This window comes from Equus caballus, chromosome 29, assembly GCF_041296265.1.
Source record: "Equus caballus isolate H_3958 breed thoroughbred chromosome 29, TB-T2T, whole genome shotgun sequence".
NCBI classification, from domain to species: domain Eukaryota; kingdom Metazoa; phylum Chordata; class Mammalia; order Perissodactyla; family Equidae; genus Equus; species Equus caballus.
Window position 1 is genome coordinate 13,805,926 of NC_091712.1, and position 27,560 is coordinate 13,833,485.

The following is a 27,560-nucleotide window of genomic DNA, read 5'->3' on the forward strand; positions in this document are numbered from 1 at the left end:
CCCTTGGTCAAGAATATCTATTTTATTGGCTTCATCATTTATTGTTCATTCACTTATTTATATCTTTAACAAACACAATCAAGAAACACCTGTATGGAAGGCAATTTTTTCAGTCATTTCTCTCTCTCTCTTTTTCTTACTCTAGAGAATGTCAGTAAACTGAAAATCACGTTGTCTGGTATACGTGGAGTTGCGTAAACAGAGAGGTGCCAATTACAGAGAACAACTGCGACTGATGACACCGGGTCTGTGGTGTGGTTCAGGAAGCGTCTCGCCACTTTAGACTTGACACGTTCTGAGTTTGCAGCTGCACCGACTGAGTCTGAGCTGCTGCTGCGCAAGCTGGTGTCTATAGCAGAAGGTCTCACAGCAGCCTGTTGACAAAATACGTTCAATTAGGTTGGTTAAGTGCATTTGGTGCTTTTTTTTCCACTCCCGTCTGCCTTTTGATGTCTGGAAAAGTGCCACTTGTTAACCAAATTACCCCATTTGGAAGAAACTCCCCCTGATCTGGAGACTTGCGTGACCAGACTTGCCTTCTCTCCTTTAACTCCATTTAAGTTGAGTCTGGTCTCTGACTTCAAGGCTGCAGACTTCAAGGGGATTGACAGGAGAAGCAAAGAAAGGAGGCAAGCCTGGGATGGCTCCCTCCCTGTTCCTGAATGCTGCTTAAATGGCTTCTCCTTCCATTAGCATGTTTGCTTTCCCTTTCAATTTTTCCTCTTCTCTTTCTTCCCCACCAACTCATTCGTGAATTATTTGAGGGTGGAGTTGCAGTTTTTAAAAGAGTAATCCCACTTGATGTTTGCGTGATCATTCAGAATCTAGCCCTCAAGGAAGGGAAGCAGGTAGGCTGGGTTCCAGCCTGGCTCTGAGGCTGGAAGACCAGCAACAGAACAAGAGCTCAGGCAAAGGCTACCATCATTTATCACTTACTCCATCAATTTGATTTCCTCTCCTTTTAAAAACAGAATCAAAAACCAAAGAAAAACAGGGAACAAGGTGATTTACAGAGATATAAAACAGATTAAAAAATAACGTGGATACGAAAAATGTAAGAAAAGATGAATAAAGTAATCTACAAAACGTATATGCTATGGGTACCAGTTGGGGTTTTAAATTAGGTGCTAAGATTCCTAGTGGCTAAAGTAAACAACATCACTTAGATTTCATTTCTTCTACTCTCTTATCTATAAAACTGGAACAAAAAATACACCTAAATTATTAGATGAATGTAGATGCAGTTTCTCACCTGGTGTCTAACACTGACTCAAAAATTAACTACATCTGAATCTAAATATTTCTTGAGCACCTGCTATAGCAAGGTCTCTTTGAAAATGTTAAATTCTATATAATGTTCAGGTGTTATTTTATTAACCTGTGTCAGAGCCATAATATGCTAAAGAAGGGTTTATCGCCTCCAGTTATCTCCTCACCAATGGTGGCTAGAAAGCAAATATCAATATGATTTTTATTTTTCCTGTGAAGAATTTGAAATTTTAAAAAACGCTTTCACTATTTCTATAAATCTAGGAAACGTTTGTACCAATGGACATCGTATAGCAAAAATGCCTTCGCCATGCAGTCTTCAATGCTCCCACATATTTCTAGTTCATATTTTATGAGTGGGAATATGCTATGTTTTGCTGGTAGTTTTTCTTATTTAATAAACAATTAATAACTTATTTTTTACTAAATTATTTTTAAACTTTGAATTTACAGAAGATAATATATTTATTTTACGCATATTTAGGGTATGATTACAGGATCTCAGTTTTAGCAGAAGATGTAATGGGTCATTTTTGTAAATTTGCAGGTTTTGTAAAATTAGAATCAACTCTCAGTTGTCTAGAGTCCCTGAGGATCATCAGGAACAAAGCCAGCGGCCACAGTAAAGCACGCTCACTGCTCCCCTGATCTCCCACCCACCATGCGCAATGACGTTTGACGAGATGCTTACAGTGGCAGGACCTTCGGTCTTTGTCCACTCCTCTTGAATGGCGCCTGAAGAAAAAGAAAACTTGTCAGGTTGACACCATGAGGCAGTAGCAGAAATGAGGCTTTACTCAGGTCTTCTGACTCCAAGTCGAGTGCTCCACCTACTTGTGTGTGGAATTTTCAACATTTATGGAAAAACAGCAGGTTCTACAATTTCCTATGTAACAGCCTTCGCAATGAAGAGGAAGCAAGATCATCTTCAGGAAACTGCCTTGAAAATGTCTAGGGAAAGATCCATTAGGGCATTTGAATTCAAAGAGGGAGCCTGAGTAAAGCAAAGCAAGGTGAGTACACACACATACAAACACACACACAGATATGCGTAGACACAAACACACATAGATACACATCACACAAACACATGCAGATATACATACACATACGTCCACCCATACATACACACATACACACGCATACATACATAGACGCGCAACACGCCTACCTACACACATGCACATACACATATACACACAGATGCACACATGCACATACACATATACACACACAGAAACACACGTACATACCATATATACACACAAACACATACCTACACGCGTACAAATACAGATTCACGCATACACACATGTATATACATCCATACACACAAAAGCACAACTATATGATACAAATACTCACATACGTATACAAACACATACATGCACACACACAGACACATACTCCTACACACACCCCTACACAAGCACATACATAGACACAAAAAACACACTCACATGACACACGCACCTACATACACATAAGAGCACACACAAACACGCAGTAATGGCTAGAACAGATGATTAAAACGTTCAAGGATGAAGAATTAAAAGTTTGAGATTAGTGAATTTTTTTACAATGCACCTAATTCGTGTAGACACCAAGCCGGCTTTGCTTCACGTGTCTGGCACCAGCCTTACTCGAACTTTCTACTGTTTGTGGTCTAATCAACACAGCACAAACATTTTGCCTTGCTACTTTCCAAACTTTCATATACACTGAAATTACACAGCGGGGCATTGCCCTCTAAGACCCTATGACACTTTGAAAAGAAACTTTCACAGTCCTTAAAGAAAGAGTAAACTATTTCTCACTGCCTTATATAATTTTTCATATTTTGGAAGAGACCACAGCTTCAGAAACGTCTGAAAGAGGCAACTGTTAGACCTAGAAATTGCACCTTCACTGCCGGGACGTAGAGGACGCTGCAGAAGCTTCCTTTCGGCAGGCTTCTGAGAACGGCTTCCATGCTCTGGGAACATCCCTTGGCTCTGCAATTGTTCCTCTCTCCACTGCCCCAAAGACTGTGCGACTCTGTTTAATAAGCATGAGATAGTAACCATCACACCAGATTGTTCATCCGTAATTGGAGATCTCTGGAAGAAAAGCAACACACAGGAGCTTATGTCTGACTGACAGAGTTGAGTTTCTTTCAGAGCATTGGTGATAGAGGCAAAATTCCCCACGCTCTGTCTGGACGGCATGTCAAGGAGTGAGGCATTGGAGGCAGACAAATGCGTGCTCAACCCTAGGACTGCCACTTGTCAGTGGGGAGAATTGGAGCAAACGGTTGAACCATCCCAAGCCACACCTCCCTCCTTTTTAAAATGAGGAGAATACTGCATATCGCCCCCAGGATTCATTGAAAAGGACTGGTTCATAACAGATTCTCAAAATACTTGTTTTCTTTTTTCAGTTTATTATTCACAGCATCAAAACAACCATTATCTCAGGGAAAATGATGAGTCTTAGGTAGACAAAGTAATTATTTTATTGTCTTTTATTTTTCAACCATCAGCTTCAGCAAATTACAAAAGGGCTTGGAAAAGATTAAGAAAATGTTTTCAAACTAAAATCGTATTTTTATTCATAACAATACTGTTATTAATAATAGCATCTTGATCAGCTCTTCATTTTTGCCAACTAGAAAATTTATCAGTTATTTACTGAACAAGAAATTTTAAAAAAGAATGTAACGCTTTGTCAATTTCTGAGCATTTTCCAGCTGTTAATTTAGAATGAATGTCATAGGACTTTTAACCCTGCCCCCTAGCAATATATAACAAAAACACAGATAACTTTAGCAAAATGTAAAGGCAATGTTTATAAATTGTGTTCAAGTCATAGTTTTGACTTGGTTTGGGTTTTGTTACATATAACATCTGCTGCTGGAGAAGATATCTGTAGTTCATCTGAGTGTCTATGACAGTCCATCTGAAACCCAGCAGGGACCAAAGAACTGCTGGATTCCTCTAGCTTCGGCAGCCTTCAGGCAGATGCCGGAGACTTCTAGCCACAGCATAGCAGCGACAACTTGTCTACCGGGAATTTAGTGGCTCCAAATGGTTCAATTTTCTCCCAAAACTTGAGCTGATACTCTAATGGGTAGACTTAAATAATTACAGCACCACGTACTCACAAAACATTGATGAGGCTCTCATTTCTTTGAAACTGTTATTCACTCATTTGATAAGTGCCGCTTGTGGGTTAGGCGTGATTTACACTAAAAATCAACCGTATTATCGTAATCTATTATATTTTATATAGACCTACACAATATCAAGCATCCAGAGAAAGTTTAAAACTTTGGGCATGTAACTAGAGGTTTGTTCTACATTCCACTAAATGCTCAAATACTTATTAATAAATTATTTCTTCAAATAACCACGTTAAAAGAAACTTTCATATAGAGATGAAGCAGGAGTCAAACTACAGATGCAATATGAGAACATAGATTTACTTAGTACCAAAAAATTGAAAGGATGTAAAACTCTGTGTTTTATTATTTTTAGGAAGTAAAGTATCCAGTTTAAGACATTTCCCCCAGATGTTTGCTTCATGGAAAGAAGCAAACAGTGACAAGAAAAACCTGACTGTGTCCAAGATAATCATTATTAAGCAATGTGTCTGGGAATGTGCACCATAACCTGAAAAAATTGAAACCTTTATAGACATTTCTGTAACTACTTGTTACATATTTCCTTTACTGGAAATGAGTTCCTTTTTTTTGTTTTTTTAACTTGTTTGCTTTCTATTTCTGTTAGATATTTTTTCCTTATAGGAAAAAAGGATGAGAGAAGGTTAAAATTTTACATAGTGTATTTCTATCTTAATTCTATTTAAATAGTTAGAATTCAATACATCATACATCTTAAAACTCAAAACTCAGTTATGCCATTCACATTTATTTTGTAGTTTTCACTGGTCTGCTCTCTAATCATGCAAAGGCACATTTTCCAGAATTACTGGATCTTCCTAACCTATTAGCCTAAGTGAGCACAACTGCTTCTCCCACAAGCCTTCCCTTTATAAAACTAAACTCAATAAGATTTTTGCCTCTAGGTCACCCACCTCACAAGTTAGTAGCAGGTCTCCAGTATTAATCGCCTCAGACTCACCGAGGAAGGTCAGGTTTTGAAGCTGAAGCAGCTTGGAAGGTTGAGCCAGAAAACTTGGGTCTGTGAAACTAGTTCCATTACACACAGCAGCACCTGGATGAAAAACACGCCACCAGGAACACCTCGTCCACCAGAAGCTCCTCTCTGAGAGTTTGTTATCAGTTAGATCACTTAAACAAGCGGGAAGGCTTAGATAGCACTGGAAGAAATGGCAGAGGTCATATACCCATCCCCCTATTTTGCACAAACATAAAGTCAGACCTAGACAGGCTTGAGACCAAACCACACGAGCAGAATTGGCACCTGAGGTCCCATCTCTGATGCCCTGTTCTGTCCGTAAGCGGCCTCATTTAAAGCAAAATGGAAGCTCTTGGCACGATGCAATCATCTGAACAGTTTGACCAGAGTGTGGAATTCTCCAGACTGTCAGGACTGGAAGCCCATGGCAGACAGCTGTTGGTTGCCTACCTCCACTCGCTCCTTGCTCCAGAACCCCAGCTCAACTGAGCATGGCGTGGCTGTGTGCTCAGGGAAGACGGGCCTTCTCCGAGTCAGGCGATCCCAATTCCTTTGCCAGTGAGTGGGTCCGGAAGAGCATAAGTTGCAGCTCAGGCTCAAAAGACACGAGATTGCTGCTAGTTCTCCTGGGGACACTTTCCTCCCTCTTAAGACTGAACATGAAAAGGAACAAGCTCTCTTTCCTCCTCCAGCCTCTACACAATGTTGTGTGAGATGCATAGGCCATCTTGCAATCATGAAAGAGCAAGTCTGAGAACAAAGGGCAGCATGTTGAGGATGGCAGAGAGAAAAGGTGATGAAAAGCCTCGACCCTTGGTAATCTGTAGAGCCACTGAATTAACGTCCCACAGACCTGTTCTTCCTCTAAGCTCCTTATCAGAGATGATAATTTTCCCTTAATGTCAGGTCATTTGAGTTGAGTTTTCTGTTGCTCACATCTGAATGCATTCTTTTACTAGGTATTCAAAGCAGGAATGAGACAAGGCCAGACTCCAGTCAGGGTGTTGGGCCCCTCTGACCCCAGGGAGCCAGAGGCCAACCCCCGCCAACTGCTAGCCTGATCTTGGGGTCTGGCGATGGTAGCTCTCCAACCATCTCCCTCTGCCAGAAACTCTGTCCCTCCTCCACCTCCAGGAGAATTGTGGCACCCCCTTCATGTGAGCCTAACCTCAGGTTTTTAAGCTGCAGCCGAAGGCAGCGCTCTCAAACACTTGCCCTATTCCCTGAGCCCCATTCTAGCGGCAGGGGATACCTTGACGCTCTCTCCAGTCGGCCTTGTCTCAGTCTGAATCTCCCGCCTTTTGCCAGTGGCCCTGCTCCCAGAAAAGGAAGGCCTCACTCCCAGCAGAACATCCCCCCACTGTCCGCCTTCTCCCAGCACTGGGGTCAGGTCTCCTCACATGGCAGCAGCACCAGGGCCTCAAGTTCCGTCCTGCATTGGCCCACTTGTGCTCAGGTCTCTGGGAGGCCTGTCTTGCCCCTTGTCTCTCCCAAGGCCCTGCCTCCTCTCCTGTGTTCTCAGGGGTCCCCCGGCCCCTGGTCAGTCCCAGTCTGCTGTTGGCATCAGGTGGTGAGAGGGATGAATAAAGGTAGCGTGAAGCCAAAATAAAAAATCCAGTTGTACATCTTATATATATACGATTTTTATTTGTCACTTATACCTCAATAAAGCTGGAAAAAATATATGATCACTACAACTGTGACATAAAATGAAGTACTCTTGGGGCTGGCCCGGTGGCGCAGCGGTTAAGTTCGCACATTCTGCTTCTCAGCAGCCCGGGGTTCACCAGTTCAGATCGCCAGTGCGGACATGGGACCAAGCACTTGGCAAAAGCCATGCATGCTGTGGTAGGCGTCCCATGTATAAAGTAGAGGAAGATGGACATGGATGTTAGCTCAGGGCCAGTCTTCCTCAGAAAAAAGAAGAGGATTGGTAGTAGTTAGCTCGGGGCTAATCTTCCTCAAAAAAAAAGGTAAAAAATAAAATAAAATGAGGCACTCTGGAGTTGCTAAGGTAAGAAAAAGAATGGTGACAGGACCAAGAAATTCAAAGCTCCAGTCTTCAGCTTAGGACACTGGAATCCACAAGACCCCACGGCTTTAGATGAGACCTAAAATAGTAAACATATATACCAAATATTTCACACTCCCTCTGTAAAGAGTAAGCATACTTTCTGACATCACTGTGGTGTCACAGCAATATGAATGCCCAACTGAAGCATTAAGTTGTTGCTATAGCTCCCCAGTGCTGGGAAAACTTAGGAAGCAGGTGATGTTGATATCTTGCTGCATTCCCAGTGACCCCTTTAGCACCCCATTATCACATATCAATCACCTGTTCCCAAGCTACATTAATAAGATGCAACCTTCCTTTTTGCTGATAAAGGCATGAGATGATATTATATCAATCTATTAGGTTCTATCTAAAAATATATGCCAATCTATTGGGTTCCATTAAAAATTGACTATGCATGGGGCTGGCCCCGTGGCCGAGTGGTTAAGTTCGCGCGCTCCGCTGCAGGCGGCCCAGTGTTTCGTTGGTTCGGATCCTGGGCGCGGACATGGCACTGCTCATCAAACCACGCTGAGGCAGCGTCCCACATGCCACAACTAGAAGGACCCACAACGAAGAATACACAACTATGTACCGGGGAGCTTTGGGGAGAAAAAGGAAAAAAATAAAATCTTTAAAAAAAAAAAATTGATTATGCAAAGGAACAATGCACAAATAGTGCCATCCTGGGGACAGAAAGTTAAGACATTTGGGGCCTCGGATCCTCCTAGTGTCCCTCAGTTCACCTTACTTGACAACTGCCTACTCAGCCTACAGTGCAGCCAACCCTGGAAAGTGTGTGTGTTGTTACATAACTGAGTAAATCTGAGGCTCTAGTTGGCTTTACTGAACACGAATCGGGCAGCATCCCACCCAGCAAGTAGAAGGGCACCCCAAAGAGCTACAGAAAGGGAAAAGTCTTCAAGGCAGAGAGGGGGTGGAGAAGGAAATTGTTAGTAAAGAATGTGTTTTCGCAGGTAAGGCGGCCCTCCTCGAGGGAACGGGAGGGGTATACAAGGCAGCTTCCCTTACCAGTGCTGACCAGGGAATCCCAGGTTCTTGGGCAAAGCTTACACTCAGGGGCAGGTTGGAACTACAATTAGGTTAATGTTAAGTCTTGGTTTGCTGACGCAGGGTTTAGCACAAGTGATTCCATTTGGGCCCGTTGTCTCTTTTTTAACAGTGTACACTGGCCCAGCCTGACCTTGGCCCAGAGGAGGAGTCCTGAAGGAAAATTCAGACATCCACCTATTTCAAACAGAAACGTCTATTTGTTATACGGGCCTTCCTTTTGGCTAAGGGAAAGCAGAAGCATAATAAAATCAGCCATTGTCTAGATGATTCTTAAAAACTCCAGTAAAGAATTAATCAAATTGGACCAATCTACTTGAAGATAATCTTTAAAGTAATCAGCTCAGCCAGGTCATAGCATGATTTCAAGGATTGAATATATAGTACTAAAGAAAAGAATAGAATTATAACTTATGATTTTTATTTTGGACAAATATGAAATATTTCAACTCTTGGGGAAGTAAACACATTTTTCACTGACTTACCTGGGTAACTACCTCACATTTCTGCCTCCCCCAACTCTGCCACGTTAGACATAGCCAGAGAGGAGGTACATATGTCTTTCTAGCAGAATAATTTTATTGTAATAAAAAATGCAAATATTGTGCAGTCAAAATTTTCCAAGAATTCTAGATCATAAATGTATTTCCACAATACTAGCAAAACAGAACATTTCTAGGTGTTCTTCCATGGTGAAACAATATTTTGCAGAGTGCCAGCCTGGGCCACATGCTGGCATGACACATTTCTGGAATGTGAGTCTGAAATATGAGATAAAATACTGGTTTCTAATTAAAGTCTATTGGTCCCAAACAGGTGGTGGATTGGTATAAAAGGAATCTCACCAACCTCCAGATCCCCAGGGGGGCTTAAGGATGTTCAGTAAAAGTGAGGGGAGAAAGGATTCTTCTTCTTTTTCTCATCATATTTTTCCCAAACCTGAACTCAATCCAAATACTGAATGTTAAAAATTCAAGTTTTATTCAGCAATAAGAATGAGGAGATTAAAAGGCAGTTGGTGCAGTGCAAAGGCCCTGTGCTGACAGGATGCACTTCTGCTTCCAGTTCTGTCACTAATCCACTGGAGGCCCTAAGGGAAGGCATTTTAGCTCTCTGGGCCTCAGTTTCCTCCACTCTAAAATGAACAGGATGCTCTCCTGCCTGCCTCCCCCATCTATCACTCTGTGATTGCACTCAAAGACCTTGACCTGAATAGAAAGAATCTGTGTATAACTCTATAAAAGACTTCAGAATACCATAAAGTCAAATCCAGAATTTTCGAGAGCAGTCTAATTTTTCAAGAAAATCTTAAATCCATCATTATCGTGATCTTCAACACCCACCTCCTCACCATGATCGCCACCCTGGTTTTTGTACCTGATCACTCTCTTTTACTCTTTACCTCAGAGAAGACACAGCGCCGAAATTCATCCATCTTCTCAAGCCAGAAATAAGGAGGAATCCTTGGCCCCTTTCTTTTCTTCATCCCCCATCTCTATTCCATCCCCAGGCCTCTGGGATATCTCTAACTCCATTGTCTGGGCTTGAATGTCTACTTTAAGGACCTTGAGGCTCTAATCCACTGCCGTTTTTCCCCAAACTATTTACCATACTACAGTGGAAAGGATTCTTGGTAAATGTCAGTTCTGATCGTGTCTCTTGCACACACACACACATACACACACACACTCCTAAAACCCTTCAGTGATTATCTTCACTCTCAGCATAAACAAACATAACAAATGGTGCCGCCTTCCTTTCGCCAGTCAATGCCTCCTCCCTGACATCTCAAAGCAGAGCCCTCTGACTCCGAGGAGCCTTCTCTGGCCTCCCTGACCAGTCAGATCCTTTTATCGTGGGTCTTCAGAGACTGTTCCTTTACTTTATAGCACTCGTTACTTTCGTAATCTACCTGTATTTTTCCGTTTCTTTTGCTACCCCAATGAGACTGCAAGCTCTGTGAAGAGTGAGACCGTACCCACTCCTGCCCACAGCTGTAGCCCTGGAGGCTAGTCCAGTGCTCGTCATGTGTTGGGTCTTCAACAAACACTAATGGAATGAATGTTGAATGTTATGTTACAAAAGTGCATTTGCTAAACCCTAGGCATTCTCAGAGTGATCCATGATATTTGTTCAGGGTCAAGCATCTAACAACTATTTATTGAATATTTATATAATACTCTAAGCAATATTCTAGGCAATAGGGAAATAGTGATAACTATAACATGTATCCTCTGCCTCAGGGTACCTACATGGTATTCTACATTCTAGGGTCCATTATAAATTGATCATTGGATTTTGTGGTATAGTTTACCAGTCAAGCTGCCTGGACTACAAGAATCCCACTGCTAACCAGCTGTGTAATCCTGAACAAAGTGGTTTGGTTTTCTCATCTATCACATGACAAGTTTGCATAAGATGCTCTCTAAGTTCGCTTCTATCAGTTCACATGTTATCATTGCTTTCTAAATAATAATGTTCTAAAGGTGTTCCTGATAAAAAGTAATGCCTTATCAAAAACAGTTATCACCTCATTTGTGACTCAAGCTGTTAGTGAATCACAAACAAGGTGTGTATTCAATGAGTTGCCTCTCTTAAGACTTTAGTGGCAGTGATACGGTCCTGGAACCAAATCTTTAGAAACTACTGCCCTAAAAGTTTCTGCCTGAGGAAGATAAGGCTGCTCGTTTGTCCTAATAAGGGACAAATGAGCAAGCACATAATATGAAAAATAAAATTAAATATTTGTTATTTCCTCACGTGGAATCTAAACAACATGCTCCTAAACAACCAATGGGTCATTGAAAAAAATTAAAGAGGAAATCAAAAATACCTTGAGACAAATGAAAATGGTAACACAACATTCCAAAATCTGTGGGATGCAGCAAGAGCAGTTGTAAGAAGGAAGTTTACAGCAATGCAGGCCTACCACAGGAAACAAGAAAAATCTCAAACAAATAACCTAACCTTGCACCTAAAGGAAGTAGAAAAAGAAGGACAAACAAAACCCAAAGTTAGTAGAAGGAGGGAAATAATAAAGACCAGAGCAGAAATAAATGAAATAGAGACAAAAAACAGTACAAAAGATCAATGAAACTAAGAGTCAGTTCTTTGAAAAGATAAACAAAATTGATAAACCTCTAGCCAGACTCATCAAGAAAAAAAAGAGAGAGGGCCTAAATAAATAAAATAATAAATGAAGGAAGTTACAGCCAACACCACAGAAAAACAAAGGATCGTGAGACTACTACAAGCAACTATCTGCCAACAAATTGGACAACCTAGAAGAAATGGATAAATTCCTAGAAACATACAACCTTCCAAGACTTAGTGAGGAAGAAATAGAAAATCTGAACAGACTGATTACTAGTAATGAAATTGAATAAGTAATCAAAAAACTTCCAAGAAACAAAAGTCCAGGACCACATGGCTTTCAGGTAAATTCTACCAAACATTTAAAAAAGAATTAGTACCTATTCTTCTCAAACCATTCCAAAAAATTGAAGAGCAAGGAACACTTCCAAACTCATTCTATGAAGCCAGCACTCCCCTGATATCAAAACCAGACAAAGCCACTACAAAAAAAAAAAAAAGAAAGAAAATTACAGGCTAATGTCCCTGGTGACCATAGATGCAAAAGTCCCCAACAAAATATTAGCAAACCAAATTCAACAACACATTAAAAGGATCAAGTGGGATTTATCCCAGGGAGGCAAAGATGGTTCAACATCTGCAAATCAATCAATGTGATAAACCACATTAACAAAACAAAGAATAAAAATCATGTGATCATCTCAATAGATGCAGAAAAAGCTTTTGACAAAATTTAACTTCCATTTATGACAAAAACGCTCAATAAAGGGGGCATAGAGGGGACATACCTCAAGATAGTAAAGGCCATATATGACAAACACATAACTAACATCATACTCAACAATGAAAAGATATGAGCATTTCCTCTAAGATTAGGAACAAGGCAAAGATGCCCACTCCTGCCACTTTTATTCAACATAACATTGAAAGTTCTAGCCACAGTAATGAGACAAGACAAAGAAATAAAAGATATCCAAATTGGAAAGAAAGAAGTTAAACTGTCACTATTTGCAGATGACCTGATACTATATAGAGAAAACCCTACAGACTTCACCAAAAAACCATTTGAACTAATAAGTGAGTTCAGTAAAGTTGCAGGAATCAAAATTAATATACTGAAATCAGTTGTGTTTGATTTTTGTTTGCATTTCCCTGATGATGAGTGACATTGAGCATCTTTTCATATACCTGTTGTCCATTTGTATGTTTTCTTTGGAAAAATGCCTGTTCAGGTCCTTTGCCCATTTCTTTCGTGGAGTTATTTGGTTTTTACTATTGAGTTTTAAACGTTCTCTGTATTTTTGGGATATTAACACCTTATTGGACATATGGTTTGCAAATATTTTCTCCCATGCAGTAGGTTGCCTTTTCATTTTGTTTATTGTTTCCTTTGCCGTGCAGAAGCATGTTTTTGATGTAGTCCACTTGTTTACTTTTGATATTGGTCTTAGCAGCGACTTTTAGGATCTGACACCAAAAGCACAGGCAACAAAAGCAAAAATAAACAAGTGGGACCATATCATGTCTTAATGTGGAAATGACTTTAGAGATCTATCAAGTTCAACTTCTTAATTTTTCAGAATGAGGAAACAGGGGTCCAGAGGTGAAATAATTTGTCCAAGGTTACATGGGGTCATTGACCGTGTCTGGCATAAAATCCCCTAGTTGTGGGTGTGGGGACAGCAAAGGGCATGAACTCAGATTTAATATGTTTCCCTTACACATTCCACCAGTTTGTCATTAATTTGTTTGATAAACTCTATTTTAAAAGACGCTAAATTATACTGAGAGGATTGAGGTTAACAATAAATTTCCCAGCCCTGCAGAGTTCTATGAGATTGATGAAGGCAGAATTGGAGACAGGAGCTGCCAGGAGAACAAACCCTGGCTGAAGCTGGCCTGACAGCTGGATGGGACCTGGGAAAGCAGGAGGCCAACACTGGTCTCATGGCTGACAGTATATAGATTCTTAAAATTTAAAACGTTTTTCTCAATTATCATTTTCACTTATTCTCATTTCTTTGTAAATTGGACAAATACTAAAAATGGAAAGAAAAAAAGTCACATATGTCATTTGAAACCAAGCATCACTTCTAGCATTTTGGTGTATTTTCCTCAAGTTCTGTGCATACAATTTCATAGAGTTATGATCAAATGTTTAAATGATTCTACTAGCTAGTTAGTAGCAACATATCACACTAAAATGATGTTACTTTTTTACTAAAATATAGGGTAGGTGTCAAAAATAGTACCACAAATTTTCTGATTCTGTAGCCCAAAGGTCCCAGAATGCCAGGAGGCTGGTTCCCTTCATCACTGTTGGAGAGTTATAGTTAGGGGTGGGGGAGAGTAGAAAAAAAGCATGTTTTATATACATAGAAGCAAAACTTGAAAATAAATACTAGAGTGAGCCTTGAGTATAACTGACCCAGGTTAACTTATGTTCACTTTCTGACTATGTGTGAGGGCATGTCATTCATGAATATCACAAGTCACATTTGAATAAATTGAAAAGCAACTGAAGACAAACCTTCTCTTCTAAAACTGTCACAGCACGCATGAATTAACGCCAGTTAATAAAAATATTCAGTCAACCAGAACAGCACATTAGCAGACCAGGCTGATTAAATTAGAGTTTCTACCCAATGTTTTGAAATTACCCAATGTAATTTCAAATTCTTTAAAGAGAAACCATAAGCTTCCAGATCTTGATTTCTGATACTATTCTTCAAGAAAAGGAACCGGGGCTTTTTGGAGACATGATGATTCTAGGACTTGGCAGGAAATATACATGATGAGCCTGGAGCATCTTGTAGTGCTAGAAAATAAAGAAATGTGAAAATAAAATCCCACAAAGATAAGGGTATGTCAAAGGGACACAGAAACTAAGGGAAAGAACTCCCAGTGGCCAAAGCTGGAAAAATTTGGACAACAAAATATAGTATTGGATTATAACCTAAAATATAAAATAAATATCCATAAGCCCTTACTGATCTAAATAAATAATTGAATAAATTAATAAACAGGGGAACAGAGACAAATCTCTCAAGCATAAAAATTCCAAATAAATTATGTAGATACTTTATCGTGAAGGGAGGGGTCATAACACCCCCCTCCTTCAGTGCGAGCTGTGCCTCCTGGCGGCCTTCCAAAGAGGACAGTAGAGAAAGTGGGCAGAGAGCAAAGTGGAGCAGCCTGAGAGACGCCACCTCAGCCAGGCGATCAAGGTCAACATCAGCAATGGAAATTATATACCCTGGATACGACACGATGAAAGTCACACTTCACCTCTGTGATCTTCCTCCTCAAAACCTGTAATCCCACTCTATTGATAAGAAAAACATCACACAAATTCCAGTGGAGGGGCATCCTACAATGAGTCTGCCAGTAATCCTGAAAACAGTCAAGATCATCAAGAATCAGGGAAGTCTAAGACACTGTTACGGCTGAGAAGGAAACATGGTGAGTACACGTAATATAGTGACTTGGATGAGATTCTGAGACAGATAAAGTGCAGTAGATAAAAACTAAGGAAATCTGAATAAACTATGGCCTTTAGTTAACAATAATATATTACTATTGGTTCATTAACTATAACAAGTATACCATAATAATGTAAGATGTCAATAATAGATAAAACTGTATGCAAGGGATAAATGGGAATTCTTTATACTATCTGCTTGATTGTTCTGTAAATCTAAAGCAGTTTCATTAATAAAAAATAAAACAAACCATAAGATTCATAATAATTTTTAATTATCAAAAATGTCCTGCTTGTTCTATTTCTCATATCTAGTTCCTAATAAATGAGCAGCTTCAGGTCAGGGATGGTCTGGGCATCAGTGGCTCACATTTAAATCACCTAACATATTCTAATAACAATAAATCAGAATATCTGCTGACAGGCATCAGTAATTTTTTTAACTCAATCACACTACCAAAAGTCTAGTCTTACCAACAGAAAAATCTCATATAACCAAATCATATAATTGCACCTTTTGCTATCGGCATGAAATGTCTCTTTTTTGTAGTAGAAAGCAAAGTTGCTCCCTTTTTCATTCTCCCTTGAGGTACCTGGGGATTTAGCAATGATTCTGGGAACATAAAGATGAGTGAAATAGTGACTATAGTCAACTTAAATTTTGGAAACATAAAGCAGCAAATTACAGAATCTCTCGTTTTATTTCTCTTTTATTTTCTTGGCAAATCATTTCCTAGGATATTGAAAATTAGTGTGGTTTAAAAAGAAAGATGAGCATGAATTAACGCTCGTGAAAGAAAAATGAAATTTTTTGATCTTAAAAAAATCTAAATTCAAGGCATCTAAATTTCTGATGAGTACAGACGGAATCCCTGCTGGCTCTTGGGATGTGCTATCGAAACGACTATTCTGAAACACACAGACGCACACACAGCTTCCCAAGTGCGTCATCCTGGACAGGAAATCGCGAGACAAGCCCAGAGCCCAGCAGAAGGCTACCAGGTGCATCTGCCTGCAGCTCCCTGCTCAGCCCACCGAACAGAATAGGCGCTTCTCAAATGCTTGGACAGCCTTGCCAGGCTCCATCGGCTTCCATTACATTATTTTAAGAATAGGATAATTAGCCATCTTAGCCATCCAACTAAAAGATGTGTCAATTACATGCCACCGAACTCAACTCTCCTATGCTATGAAACGAGAGGCTGCAGAGCACAGGAGCGCAAACGGGAAAGGAATTCAGGGCTTGTTTCCCCTCTGCAGCATTTCACAACCACCATCTGACCTGGGGAAGTGAGAAGAGTCTGGAAAGCCCTGGGATGGCAGGTCTATCTCAACAGCAGGTAGAAGCTGAGATATTTTTAAAAGGGGGTGGAGTGTATTCTTCCTTCATCAAGGGGCCTTCACAGAGCACTGTTTGCTTAAGGCAGCCAGGAAACCCACAAGCCATAGGAGAGTTCATTCTGAGTCCTGGACACAGAAGGGGCCACAGGCTCTTCCTGCATGCTTGTCTCATCAAATTACATCTCTGCTCCAAGCACTGTGGTGAGGTGAGAATTAGAGGCATTTTGGAGCTGGAAGACACATGAGTGTGACTGGCACCATGCCAGCAGTCAGGCTGTTTGAATTTCTGTGCCTCAGTTTCTTCATGTGCAAAATAAAGCTAAGAATACTTACTATGCATAAAGATGGGATTCTAGAGATCAAATGGATAACATACTACTTCACTTTATACTGTATAAGTAGACAAAGGGCACACATTATTATCCATAATATCATTATCATTAATTATTTTAAGGTCTACCAACAGCTGACACCCTCACCGCTCACTGATCTTCAACTTCAGCTCAGATATATCTCAACCAGAAAAATTTACCTTTCACCCTCTACTTACATGGTTGCATTTCTTTGCAGCTACCCCGCCTCCCACATTCTTCAAGAACCCCAACCCTCCCCTCCCCCATCCTTCAGCACTCTACTCCTTATCTACCTGCCTCAGGAAGTTAACCCACTCAGTGCCAGTCGCTTCATCACCCAGACCCCCAGGTACCCTTCCACGTATAATCAAAGAGCTTCCGTGTTCCGCTTGTCAAAGAATCATCCATTCACTTTAGAACTGCAAGAGGCCGTAGAAACCACCTGATCTGATGTCTTGATTCTACAAATGAGGAAGCGGAGGCTGACGTCACTGAACTGACCTGCTCATTGGTGGCAGAATGGAGACTAAAGTCCAGACCCCCAGAGAATATGTTCCAACATTTGGAACTAAATCTGACAACATTAAGCCATGCCGGTGTCAACACCATTTACTAAAATCCACAAGAAGAGTTATTTAATACAGAATACAGACCCCTCAAGTCTCATCGTCCAAGCAGCAGCTCACTCCCTCATGACAAAGGAGGACGGTTGGGTCCTCTAAACACGGGAGTGAAGTAGGAGCCTGGGCATGTTCATTGACAACACTTAGGATTCCGCTATATATACAGAAGGTGCTTACTTATTGTTTGGTTAGTGGGCCAGTGCACGTATGAATGAATGAGGACTCATGAGGGAAGAGTTTCTCAAAACCATCATCACAGGTATTCCACTAAAGAACCTGAAAGCTTGATTTAGCACAGAAATTCATTCCTTCTGTAGAAATTTAGACCTTTTGAAACTAACTTTGCAGAGTTCATGCACTATTTAGGGACAGTATTCCACACGCATGGAGGTAGAAAGCAAAAAGCGACCAAGGATTATATTAAACCAGTGCGGTTCCAATCAAAATTCCAAGTGGATTCTGAAAACCAAGATCGATGTAGTTAAAATGACTCTAGCAGATATTAAGACATGGTACATGCCATAACAATTAAAAGATTATATTTCTGGTCCAGTTACCAAAAAATTGAGCAATGGAACAAGATCGAGAGTTTAAAAACAGACCCATACTCACATCAAAACTGAGCTGTAATAGAAATGGCATCATTCCTAAGCTGAGAAAAAGGTATGATTGAATCAAGGGTGCTGGGAAAATCGGCTCATTGTAACGAAAAATTCAATTATATCCCTACCTCACCCTATAAGCAAAAACAAATTCAGATGGGTATGAAACCTTAGTATAAAACAAGCTATTAGCTGGGGGAAAAGTAAAATAATTTTATGACCCTGAGATCAGGAAAGATTTTTCAAGCATGTCAGAAAAAACACTAGCTGTAAAGAGAAAACAAGAAGATCTGCTTATATCAAAATTAAAGATTTCTGCTCCACAAAATACACAGTTAGCAAAGTTAAAAGACAGGAGATAGATGGAGAGAAGTTATTTTCAATGTGTACACCAAGATAGGATTAACACCCAAAGATTTAAGAAGCTCCTATAAATCAGTAAAAACGAGAAAGACAACCCAATAGAAAAATGGACAAAGGATATGAACGCTCAACCTGCTGAAGTGGAGATGGGATGCTGAGCTGAATAGACGCTTGTCCCTGTTGGCAGGTAATCAGAGAATTCCAAAACAGAGGCGTCAATTTAGAGCTACGCTGACAACAAATGATCATTCAGATAGTGGCCAATGTCTGCAAGCACGAGGGGAAATAGGATGCGTCACGTGTGCTGGTGGCTTTGTGCATACTTATTACAGCCATTTTGGTGAGTAATCTAGCTGTATGTGGTAAAAGTGTGCTAGTACATGCCCTACAACACAGGAATTTCTGGATACATACCTCCGAGAACTCAATAAACAGAGAGACATGTATAAAGATTGTTATAATAGCAAAATAAAGGAAAAATATTTTTAAAGTGTGGTTCTGCACACATACTATTCAAGGGTCAAAAGATGATTAATGACCAAGGAGAGAGCTGAAAAACAGTGTTGAGAAAAAAAATACGTAAGAAGTTCCACATGGCATACAGTCCAATAATATTTAGATAAAGTTCGGAGCACATAGAAAACATGTCTGTCATAGATATTCGTACGTAGAAAGAGAAGGCCTACTCAGCATCCAAGAATGAGCAGCCTGTGGGAGCCAGACAATTGGTAATGCAGTTGGGAGACAAAGGGGGGAAAAACAAAAGGGGCTGAGACTGGAATGATTCTTTTAATGTGACGCAAAGCAAGGAGTAGCTTGGTCTGAGGACTACAATTTTGTGCACTTAAAGGCCAAAACAGTTACAAATAATTAAGGGAACAGCTTAAAATGGAAGGCGGAAGGGAAAGTAAATTACCTCTCTTTAATTTAATGTAAAGAAAGGAGTCACCTGAAATTCACTGAAGTCAGAAGTGTATTCGGATGGGCGGCAACCCCCTCGATAGCCTTTCACAGTCGAGGGGCAATTGAGTGTTAATTCCGCCGACCTTACTGGCAGCAGCTCCGCCCGCCCCTCAGCATCCCGGCTGTCAGGCAGCCAGCTTTACAGAGCTGTCGCCTTAATCTTTCCCTTTTGACTGAATTTTTCACCTGAGGCATTTCAATCCTGTAACTTCAGCAATCAATTTCAGCCCAAAGCAGCACAGGTCTCAGGCCCCTCGAAGCAGGTATTTGCATGCGAGCTAACAGCTTAAGCTCCCCGGAAACAGCTGGGTCCAAACAGATGTAAGAAGCAGGCCTGTGTGCTCACTCACGACACAGTCAGCTGATTCGCCTGCCACGGAGCTGCTCTTTGTGTGTGAAAGTGGGAACACTCGCGCGCGTGTGTGTCTGTGTGGTGGTATGAGGAGAAAAACCACTAAATTTTCACATTATTTTTTAAAGCTGTAAGCTATTTTTTAATGCTGTTTGCTTTAATGATCCTAAGGCAATGTTTTAAGAAGTGATCATGTAGTTCTAATGGCTAGATATGTTATACAAAGAGAAACAGTTTGAAACATAACTTGAATGGAATTATACTAAGAAAATTAGAATTTCTTTTTTTTCAGACAACTCAATTTCTTCAAAAAAATATAACCCACAAAGGGGACATGATAGGCATGCACCGTCAAGAAATGGAATGTAACCTACACAGAGAATTCGTCATATATTTTAAAAAATTCTTAACCTCTAAAATAACATGGAAGCCATTTCTACTCATTATGAGGAATTCTGAATTCAGGATAAGACATTTGGTGGGGTCATGCAAACAAACCAGTATCATCATTTATTATATCCAGATCTTTTGACCAAGGGAGAAACTGCCACATTCACTGCCATTACTTGTGGACACAGCAGCTGGGATCCCAGTTAGAAGTTCCCTGTGTCCTCCCGCCTACACTGCAGAACACAGAGCTAGCCCATATAACCAAGCCTGCTGTGAGTGGCATGGAAAGAATCTCAGATCCACATACTTTCTGAGGGTGTCTAGACAGAGAACTACTCGTCTCCCGACTGTGGCGCAGGAAAGAAGACCCTGCCATGCATTCTCAGCTAGCCCTCAAGGATGACAACCAATATTCTTAACTCCACCTAACATACCGCAGGCACTGATGCCCTACCTACAGTAAAAGAAAATAATTTTACTTATTCCATTTGCCTGCAGGTCAGTACTGAGAAAAGACATAATTCCTTAGTAAAAAGCAACACATCCATTTATGTAAGGCAAGAAGAGCCCAGAAGTATATGAAAAAACTAAACTGAGTAAAGAATAAGTTTTTCTGAAAACTGAACCTGGCAGGTTTCAGTCCACCCCACTGAGATTAGCAACTGAAGACACAGAGAAATAAAGGCAGGTGTTCCGTAAGCCACAAAACATAAGGTAAGGCATGAGTAGTCTTTGCAGCAGCTTTTGCCCAATTGTACAAGGATTAACAAGAGCAGTTCATGTAGGAGCAAAATGAATTCATGTAGGAGCAAGCACGCTCGTGGGGAGAAGACTGCCTTTAGAAACAAGCAGTGCCTCCTGCCCAGGGCTTGTGCCATCTACCAGAAGGAATGACTCCTGACCACGCTGACCCAGCGTCTTACATGCAGGGCTTCCCTCCCGCCAGGAACCGCTGAGGCCCGAGTAGCAGGAAGGCAAGTCAGCAGTCGGTTTCTCCTTCCCATCTCAGAAGTGCGTCCATAATAGCGACTCCGACTGCTCAACTGAAGACAGGAAGATCATTTTGCATTTGAGATTCAATGAAGTTATTCAACACATGGCCAGGAGGGAGGTGGAGAAGGGGAGACTAGAGTTCTGAGGCAGTGCTTGTCGAACTTCAAGGTGCACACACACCACTTGGGGACTTGTTAAGAGGAAGATTCTCCTTCAGCAGATCTGTAGTGGGACCCTAGACAGTGCATTTCTAACCAGCTCCCATGTGTGGGATGTCCTTATGGTCTACCACACTTTGAATAACTAAGTTTAAAAGAATCATGAAAAAAGCAAAAGGGAATGATGGCTGGGAGCCTGCTCTGCTGTGATGAGACGATGGGGACGACAGGATAAGGCACGTACCCGCACACCTCTTTGCCTCAGGAACAGTGTGTGTCCGAGGGGGACTTAACACTCCTCACGAGCAGCCCCCAACTCTGTTTTCCCCCACAGACCTACTCCTTTCCAGGGCCACCTAGATCTGTTAGTGGTGTCATCAACCACCTAAACCCTCAAGACAGAAAACTCACATTTATTCTCAACTCCTCCTTCTGTCTCAACCCCCACACCAGACTCTGAGGCCTGTCAAATTGGCCTTCCTGATGTCTCCTTCCATTTCCTGCTCTGTTCTCACTTCTCCAGCTGAGGTCCATGCTTGCTGTCTAGTTCCTGGACCACTACGCTCCCCTCTGAATGGTTTCCCTCACTCAATTTTTCTCTCCCTTTCAAATTGCTCTCATACCTCCACATCGCTACAAGCACTATAATTCTAAATCTCAGGCGTGATTTCTATTGTTTCGCTATTAAAATTCCTCCCACCTAAACCAACTTCCCATTTCCTAAAAGATATAGAACAAAGCCCTGAGCAGGGTATCTGAGGCCATCCACATCAGATCCCAGCATCTCCTTCTGGACTAAGATACTCTCCTTGCCTCCTGCTCCATCTCAGGGATCTGCCCTCCCTTGGACTCAGGCCCCGTTCACATTCCCATGTGTTCAGCCAGGACTCTCCCTGCGCCTGGAGCCACCTCAGCCCGGCAGTCACTCTTCAATACTTCTTGGTCTGGAAACCACCTTATCCCACAAAAGTCATCTTTAAGAAATGTTTTCTCCTCTTTGGGGCCTCCCTGGCACATCGTAGGTAAACAAGCAATATCATTGAATCAACGAACAGTGTCAGAGCATTATCTTCTGATGGGAATGGCTTTCTCTAAGCAGCTCCAGCCACAGAGCCAAGATACTAGCTCAGGTCTAGAAATGGGGAAGGAAAACTCAGATAGAAATTCTCGTGTTCTACCAACTCTTATCCTAGAAATCAAAATAGAAAGTCATAATTTTGAAGTCCTATAAATCAGGGCTTAGAGAGCTTTTTTCTTGATCATCAAGAACAATGTCTGGAGCTGGAGAGTCTTTAGGGGCTGGACATAGAGGATCCAAGGTGGTGTGGAGTGGGAGTGGGAGAGTACTTTTTGCATCTCCTCAACATCAAAGCTGTTATTCTTTCATTGACTGCATTACTCTTAGGGGGATCTCGGCAGTTTAGAAGCTTGGATGAAGTTTCTAAAACCTTGCTTAATTCACTCCAACAAAATAGTACATTAGCATGAGATGAACAAAAAGTAAGAGGTACCAATGATGATAGACTATCAAAGTTGTTTTTTCAGACGCTGGCAAGGTTTCATCAAAGCTACTGCTAATAGGTTTTTCTGGGGCAATCACAGAAGGAAATTAATATCCACAGAAATGAAGCCAACAGCTATTAATTCAAGTTTGTAACATAACATAACATGGTCTTATGAAAAGGACAAAAGAAATCCATACTTTCCCATGAATTGTAAGCATGTTAAAAAAAATAAAAAATATTTTTGGTGTGTTGAAGGACACAGTAAGAAATTTTCGGTCCTCTATTATATTGCCTTTCTCTCATATTGGAAACAGTAAAAATAGCCATGCATTCATTTATTCATTCAATCAATCAATCAACAAGTACTTATTGAGTACTATAGTAGTTTTAAAACATGTCCACATATTGTTTGACACTTCCCCTATCAAGGAGGTTAATTCCCCTCCCCTTGAATATGATGGCATATGATGTTGTTAACAGACAGAATGCAGTGGAAGTGATGCTGCTTAACCTCCAGAACATGTTAGAAAAGAGGCATGCACTTCAGCAAGGTTCTCTTGGGACACATACCTTTGGAGCTCCAGTCATCACGTGAGAAGTCCAGCTACCCTGAAAGTGACATGTTGGAGAGACCACATGGACAAACCAAAGAGAGACAGAGAGACATATCAAAGGAGCATCAGCTCTTCCAGCTGTCTGATCTGCCCTGTCAAGGCAACAGGCACGTGAGTGAAGGAACCTTGAGATGAACCCAACCCAGTCGCCATCTGACTGCAGTCACATGGGAGACCCCAGGCAAGGACGACCTAGATGAGCTAAGTCATCCCCAGGACCAAGAGAGATACAATAATAAATAATAATGACTATTTTTATTATTTTAAGTTTGGGTGACTTGTTACTCAAGACTAGATAACCAGAACAAGCACCTAATGTACGTCAGGCACTGTGTTAAGCGTTGGCGATGCTCTTTCCCTTATGGAGATTAAAACTTGCTGACCCAGTGCACTATGTGAATGTCAGAAACAAACCCTGCTCTCGCTGGCATTGCAGCTCACATAGCAATATATTAAATATGCATGTAAACAGATTTGTGCCAATACAAGAAAATATGGATAAGTGCTTAACAGAGTTGACTGAAAGGAGGGGGCTCTTGAGACCTGCACAATCAGAGAAAGAGTCAGCAAGGAACTGGGAACAGGGCTGAATGTCCAGGATTCATGTAGGTAAAGGCACTGGGGAGGGGCAGGCATTTTCGCCTGAGCATGGCAGGGTGGCATGCGCGAGTTTGGGAGACAGAAGTGTGTGAAGAAAAAGAGTAGGAAAATTAATAGGACACAGATGAGAGCAGGTCTTCAAGGTCATAGGAAGTGTTTGAAAGGACTAGACTTCATTCTCCCGGTGGGAGGATGGGACTGAATGCCTACAAGCCATAGGTGTGCCATGGGGTTTGCACCATGGAATTAGCCCAACAGTGGAAGGAACGTGGATTGACGTGTTTGAATTCTCACAAGAGGCAGGGAGACCAATCAGGACACTCTTGAAATAATTTCAAACATGGTAAGACGGGTCTCTCACCCTAAGTAACCTCCGTCCCATGACATGCCCCGCCCCAGCTCTTCTAAAATGTCATCCTTGCCTCTCCCACATGTTTCAACACTTTCTGGCCTATGAGGCCTCGAGGTTCTCTTACTGACCCTTGTTCCCCTGTGCTGGGACCCAGTTATGGGAGTCCAGCCCGGCAGCTAGCAACTGAACGGGTGGGCTCATTCCATCCATGCCCACTGACAGCTGCTTCCTGGTGATCCAAGGAGCTCTCAGTATCTGTTGTTTGTTCTGACTGTTTGATCCTCTGTCCTCTACACAATATCAGTAGTTCATCGATGCCTGACATGTTTTATCCTAAAGGGAGTGATACATGTCAAGACACGCTCAAGTGTTCCCTGAAGCAGAAGCATTCCTGGTTTCTGGAAGAGATGATATGTAATAACAATTATACGGTGCTTTCATCTTCAAAGCCCTATGCAAACATTATCTAATTAACCCTCACCACATACCTGGAAGGCAGGCAAGCATCATTAAACCTGGGTTTCAGGAGAGGAGACTGGAAGCTACAAGTTAAATGACAAGCCCTCCACCAGAAAGGCTCAACCTTGGTGCCAAAATTAGCAAGAAAGAGCCCTTGACTCTCACTCCTGTGCTGAGGCCAAGGAGGAAACTCAACACCAAAATGTCTAATTGACTGCCAGGGTGGCATGCAGTATCCCCTTGTGAGGTTATCAGAGCATCAGGATGCAGACTGCATCCCTACAGAGAGGCAGGATTCTGGGGTGCTAGAGCTGGGTTTTTGCTGCCTAGTTGCCTGCCCTCTCTGTACTTTGAATTCCTCATTTGTCAGAGACGCCCTATTAGTCTGTGATCCCCAATACATAACAGCACAAAAACAATTCATGAAAACAGGGTTCAGAAAATGAACTAATGAGTTTCTACAACAGGAATCATTCCAGCCACTGGGCGACACTGTAAGATAGACGAGTCCCTTCTACACAATTCCTGCCCCGCTTTGCCACACCCCCACCAGCGACAACGTGCCTCCCCAGTTCCCCAAGCAATGTCGTCAGGATCTCTCTCCCGCTCCCCCACCAAACCCCCCTAGGGAAACAGCCTCTGGACTCCCTGACACCAAGGATAGAAGCAAGTTAATGTTTAATGGAAGCCATCCCAGGGGGACTTTGCATTTTCACAGGGGACAAAAGTCCTATTCAAGCAAACGGAAGTCCTGACTGGTGTTCTGGCCACAGGGAACGCCTTGTAGAGGAGGGGTGTGGGTGGTGGGACCCTGCTATCACACCACCTCACACCTAAGACAGCCACAGGAGCAGCCAACATTTTTTGAAAGCTTACCAGGAGCCAAGCTCTGTTTCAAAAGAAGTTTGGTATTGTGCTTAAGATCATGGTCCCTGTCTTTCTACCACTAAGAAATTGCTTTGTCTCTCTGTGCCTCAGTTTCTTCATCTCTAAAATAGGGATGATAAGGATCCCCAGCCCTAGGGTTGTTGTGATGACAGATGAACCAACGCACATCAAGCGCACAGTGTATTCCGGGCACAGCACCAGCACCAAGGCCCAGCTGCTCCCATGATAGGCTCTTCACCTGTACGACCTAGCCCGGACCTTACCACCAGCCTGCACTGCCTGGCCTCGCTGTGTCCAGGGCCTCGGGGAGACAGGGCCCCAGGGCAGCAGCTCTGGACCAGCAGGGACACGCCCGGGCTCATGCTGTGACTTGTCCACATCAAACACACTATGGAAGGTCCCACTGTCCTTCCTATCTTGGTGTCTCCATCTTTAAAACCGACATAATGTCCACTGTACAAGATGGCCACAAAGATCAAATAACTTGTGCAAGCGGATTTTGAAAATTCTGAAGTGCTATCTCTTCCAGCGTAAGGCATTATCATATCTCCTGCAGGATAAGCTGAAGTGGGGCAACTCTATGAAGGGGCTAAAGGAAGCCAGGCTCCAAAGGCCTCGGAAGGTTGTTTGTGCTGGGTGGGTCCTCAGGTCACAGAGGCAATCAACAGCCAGAGAAACCTGGTTGGAGCTGGACTGGGGGTCCGGGGGAGCAGGCACCTGGAAGGGCAGGGGGCAGCCCGGGGGCCGACCCCGCACTACAAACCATACAATGAGTCCCGTCATGCAGTCCTCCCATAAACCAGTAAGCCTGGCCTGTTCCAAGCGCCGAGGAGGCTGCCCTTCACTCCCTCCAGACGGCCCTCCAGCGCAGGCACCACAGGAAGGGGCCGCGGGACCATGAGACCTGGAGTCTCTGAGGGAGGCAGGATGAAAGGGCAGCCTTTGCAGGGTCTGCAGGGTCCCAGAGTCCTTGGCCCTTCATGGGGGCTGCATCAGCCCTCCTGTTCCTTCTGTTTCATGGCGGAGCCATGCTGAAGTCCCCAAGGCACTCCAGGCCATCTTGCTCAGCTCTCTGCTGAGGGTCTGGCGACACTGCTTGGTCTGGCCTTTGGAGAAGTTCACCCCTGCTCCCGGGGACCTGTTGTCTCGGTATGTGGCCTTTTAAACTCCCAAAGGCAAATGACTCAAATTGCTATGCTGGGGATGTTCAAGGATGTGCATATGCATTTTCAAATTACCGATTTTTTGTTATAGTAGAAAAGCTGCTGTCACAGCTGATCAGAATGGTCTCTTTTAAAAATCATTACTTTCTTCTCTTGTGTTTTGGTTAACTAGAGCCACCATCCCTCACCCCCAAAGGAGAACAAACAAAGGACAAAGTTCGGCCCTGAAAAGACAGCATCCAGCTGGCAGTCCCAGATCCATCCTCCACCTGCACTCCCGGCCCGGGTGCCAAGCTGGCTAAGGTGATGAGGTCCCAGTATAATTACGCGGGCAGCTTCCGAGCTGCCTCTGGGATCCCTCACACCATTCGGCAGCTCACTGGTTGCCACACTGCTGGCTCCTCTGAATGCTATTTCCTGTCTTAGCAGCTTGATTTCGCTACAACGTGCACATACTTTACCACTCATGAATAATGCCCTGGTTCAAATCTGTCACAGGATGCAGTATATTTTGGAAGCCACTTAACGGCAAAGGTGAGTGATTTGCCTGAGCTCATATATATTTTCAGAGTCCTACTTCCCACGGGTTTTCTAAACGCCACCCGTGGCTCACAGTCTTTGCCTTGTTGTCACAGTGTTATCATTTAACATGTATCAAGTATGCACCATGTGTCCAGTGCGCTAGCAAATGAATAGAAACAGAATGTTCCTGCCAAGTTGATTTATCATCTAACC

At 42.3% G+C, this 27,560-nt stretch overlaps 1 protein-coding gene across 1 annotated transcript; it reads right to left on the reverse strand.

Annotated features, from left to right (window-relative positions):
• LOC111771240 (uncharacterized) lies at window positions 1–26,024 on the reverse strand. The gene is made up of 5 exons (XM_070254852.1): window positions 25,901–26,024; window positions 5,344–5,483; window positions 3,173–3,368; window positions 1,961–2,004; window positions 1–374 (listed from the first exon to the last, which is right to left on the reverse strand). The coding sequence occupies exons 1-5, from the start codon at window positions 26,022–26,024 to the stop codon at window positions 114–116; spliced, it is 765 nt and encodes a 254-aa protein (XP_070110953.1). The 3' UTR covers window positions 1–113.
• Window positions 26,025–27,560: the final 1,536 nt, after the last annotated feature.

Excerpts from the sequence above, each read along its gene's own strand:
- LOC111771240 (XM_070254852.1), bottom strand. The coding sequence starts at position 26,024 with ATGAGCCCGGGCGTGTCCCTGCTGGTCCAGAGCTGCTGCCCTGGGGCC. Across the intron at positions 3,369-5,343 it reads ACCTGCTACTAACTTGTGAG|AGATCTCCAATTACGGATGA; the intron begins GTGGGTGACCTA and ends CTTTTCTTCCAG. Across the intron at positions 2,005-3,172 it reads TCTACGTCCCGGCAGTGAAG|GCGCCATTCAAGAGGAGTGG; the intron begins GTGCAATTTCTA and ends CTTTTTCTTCAG.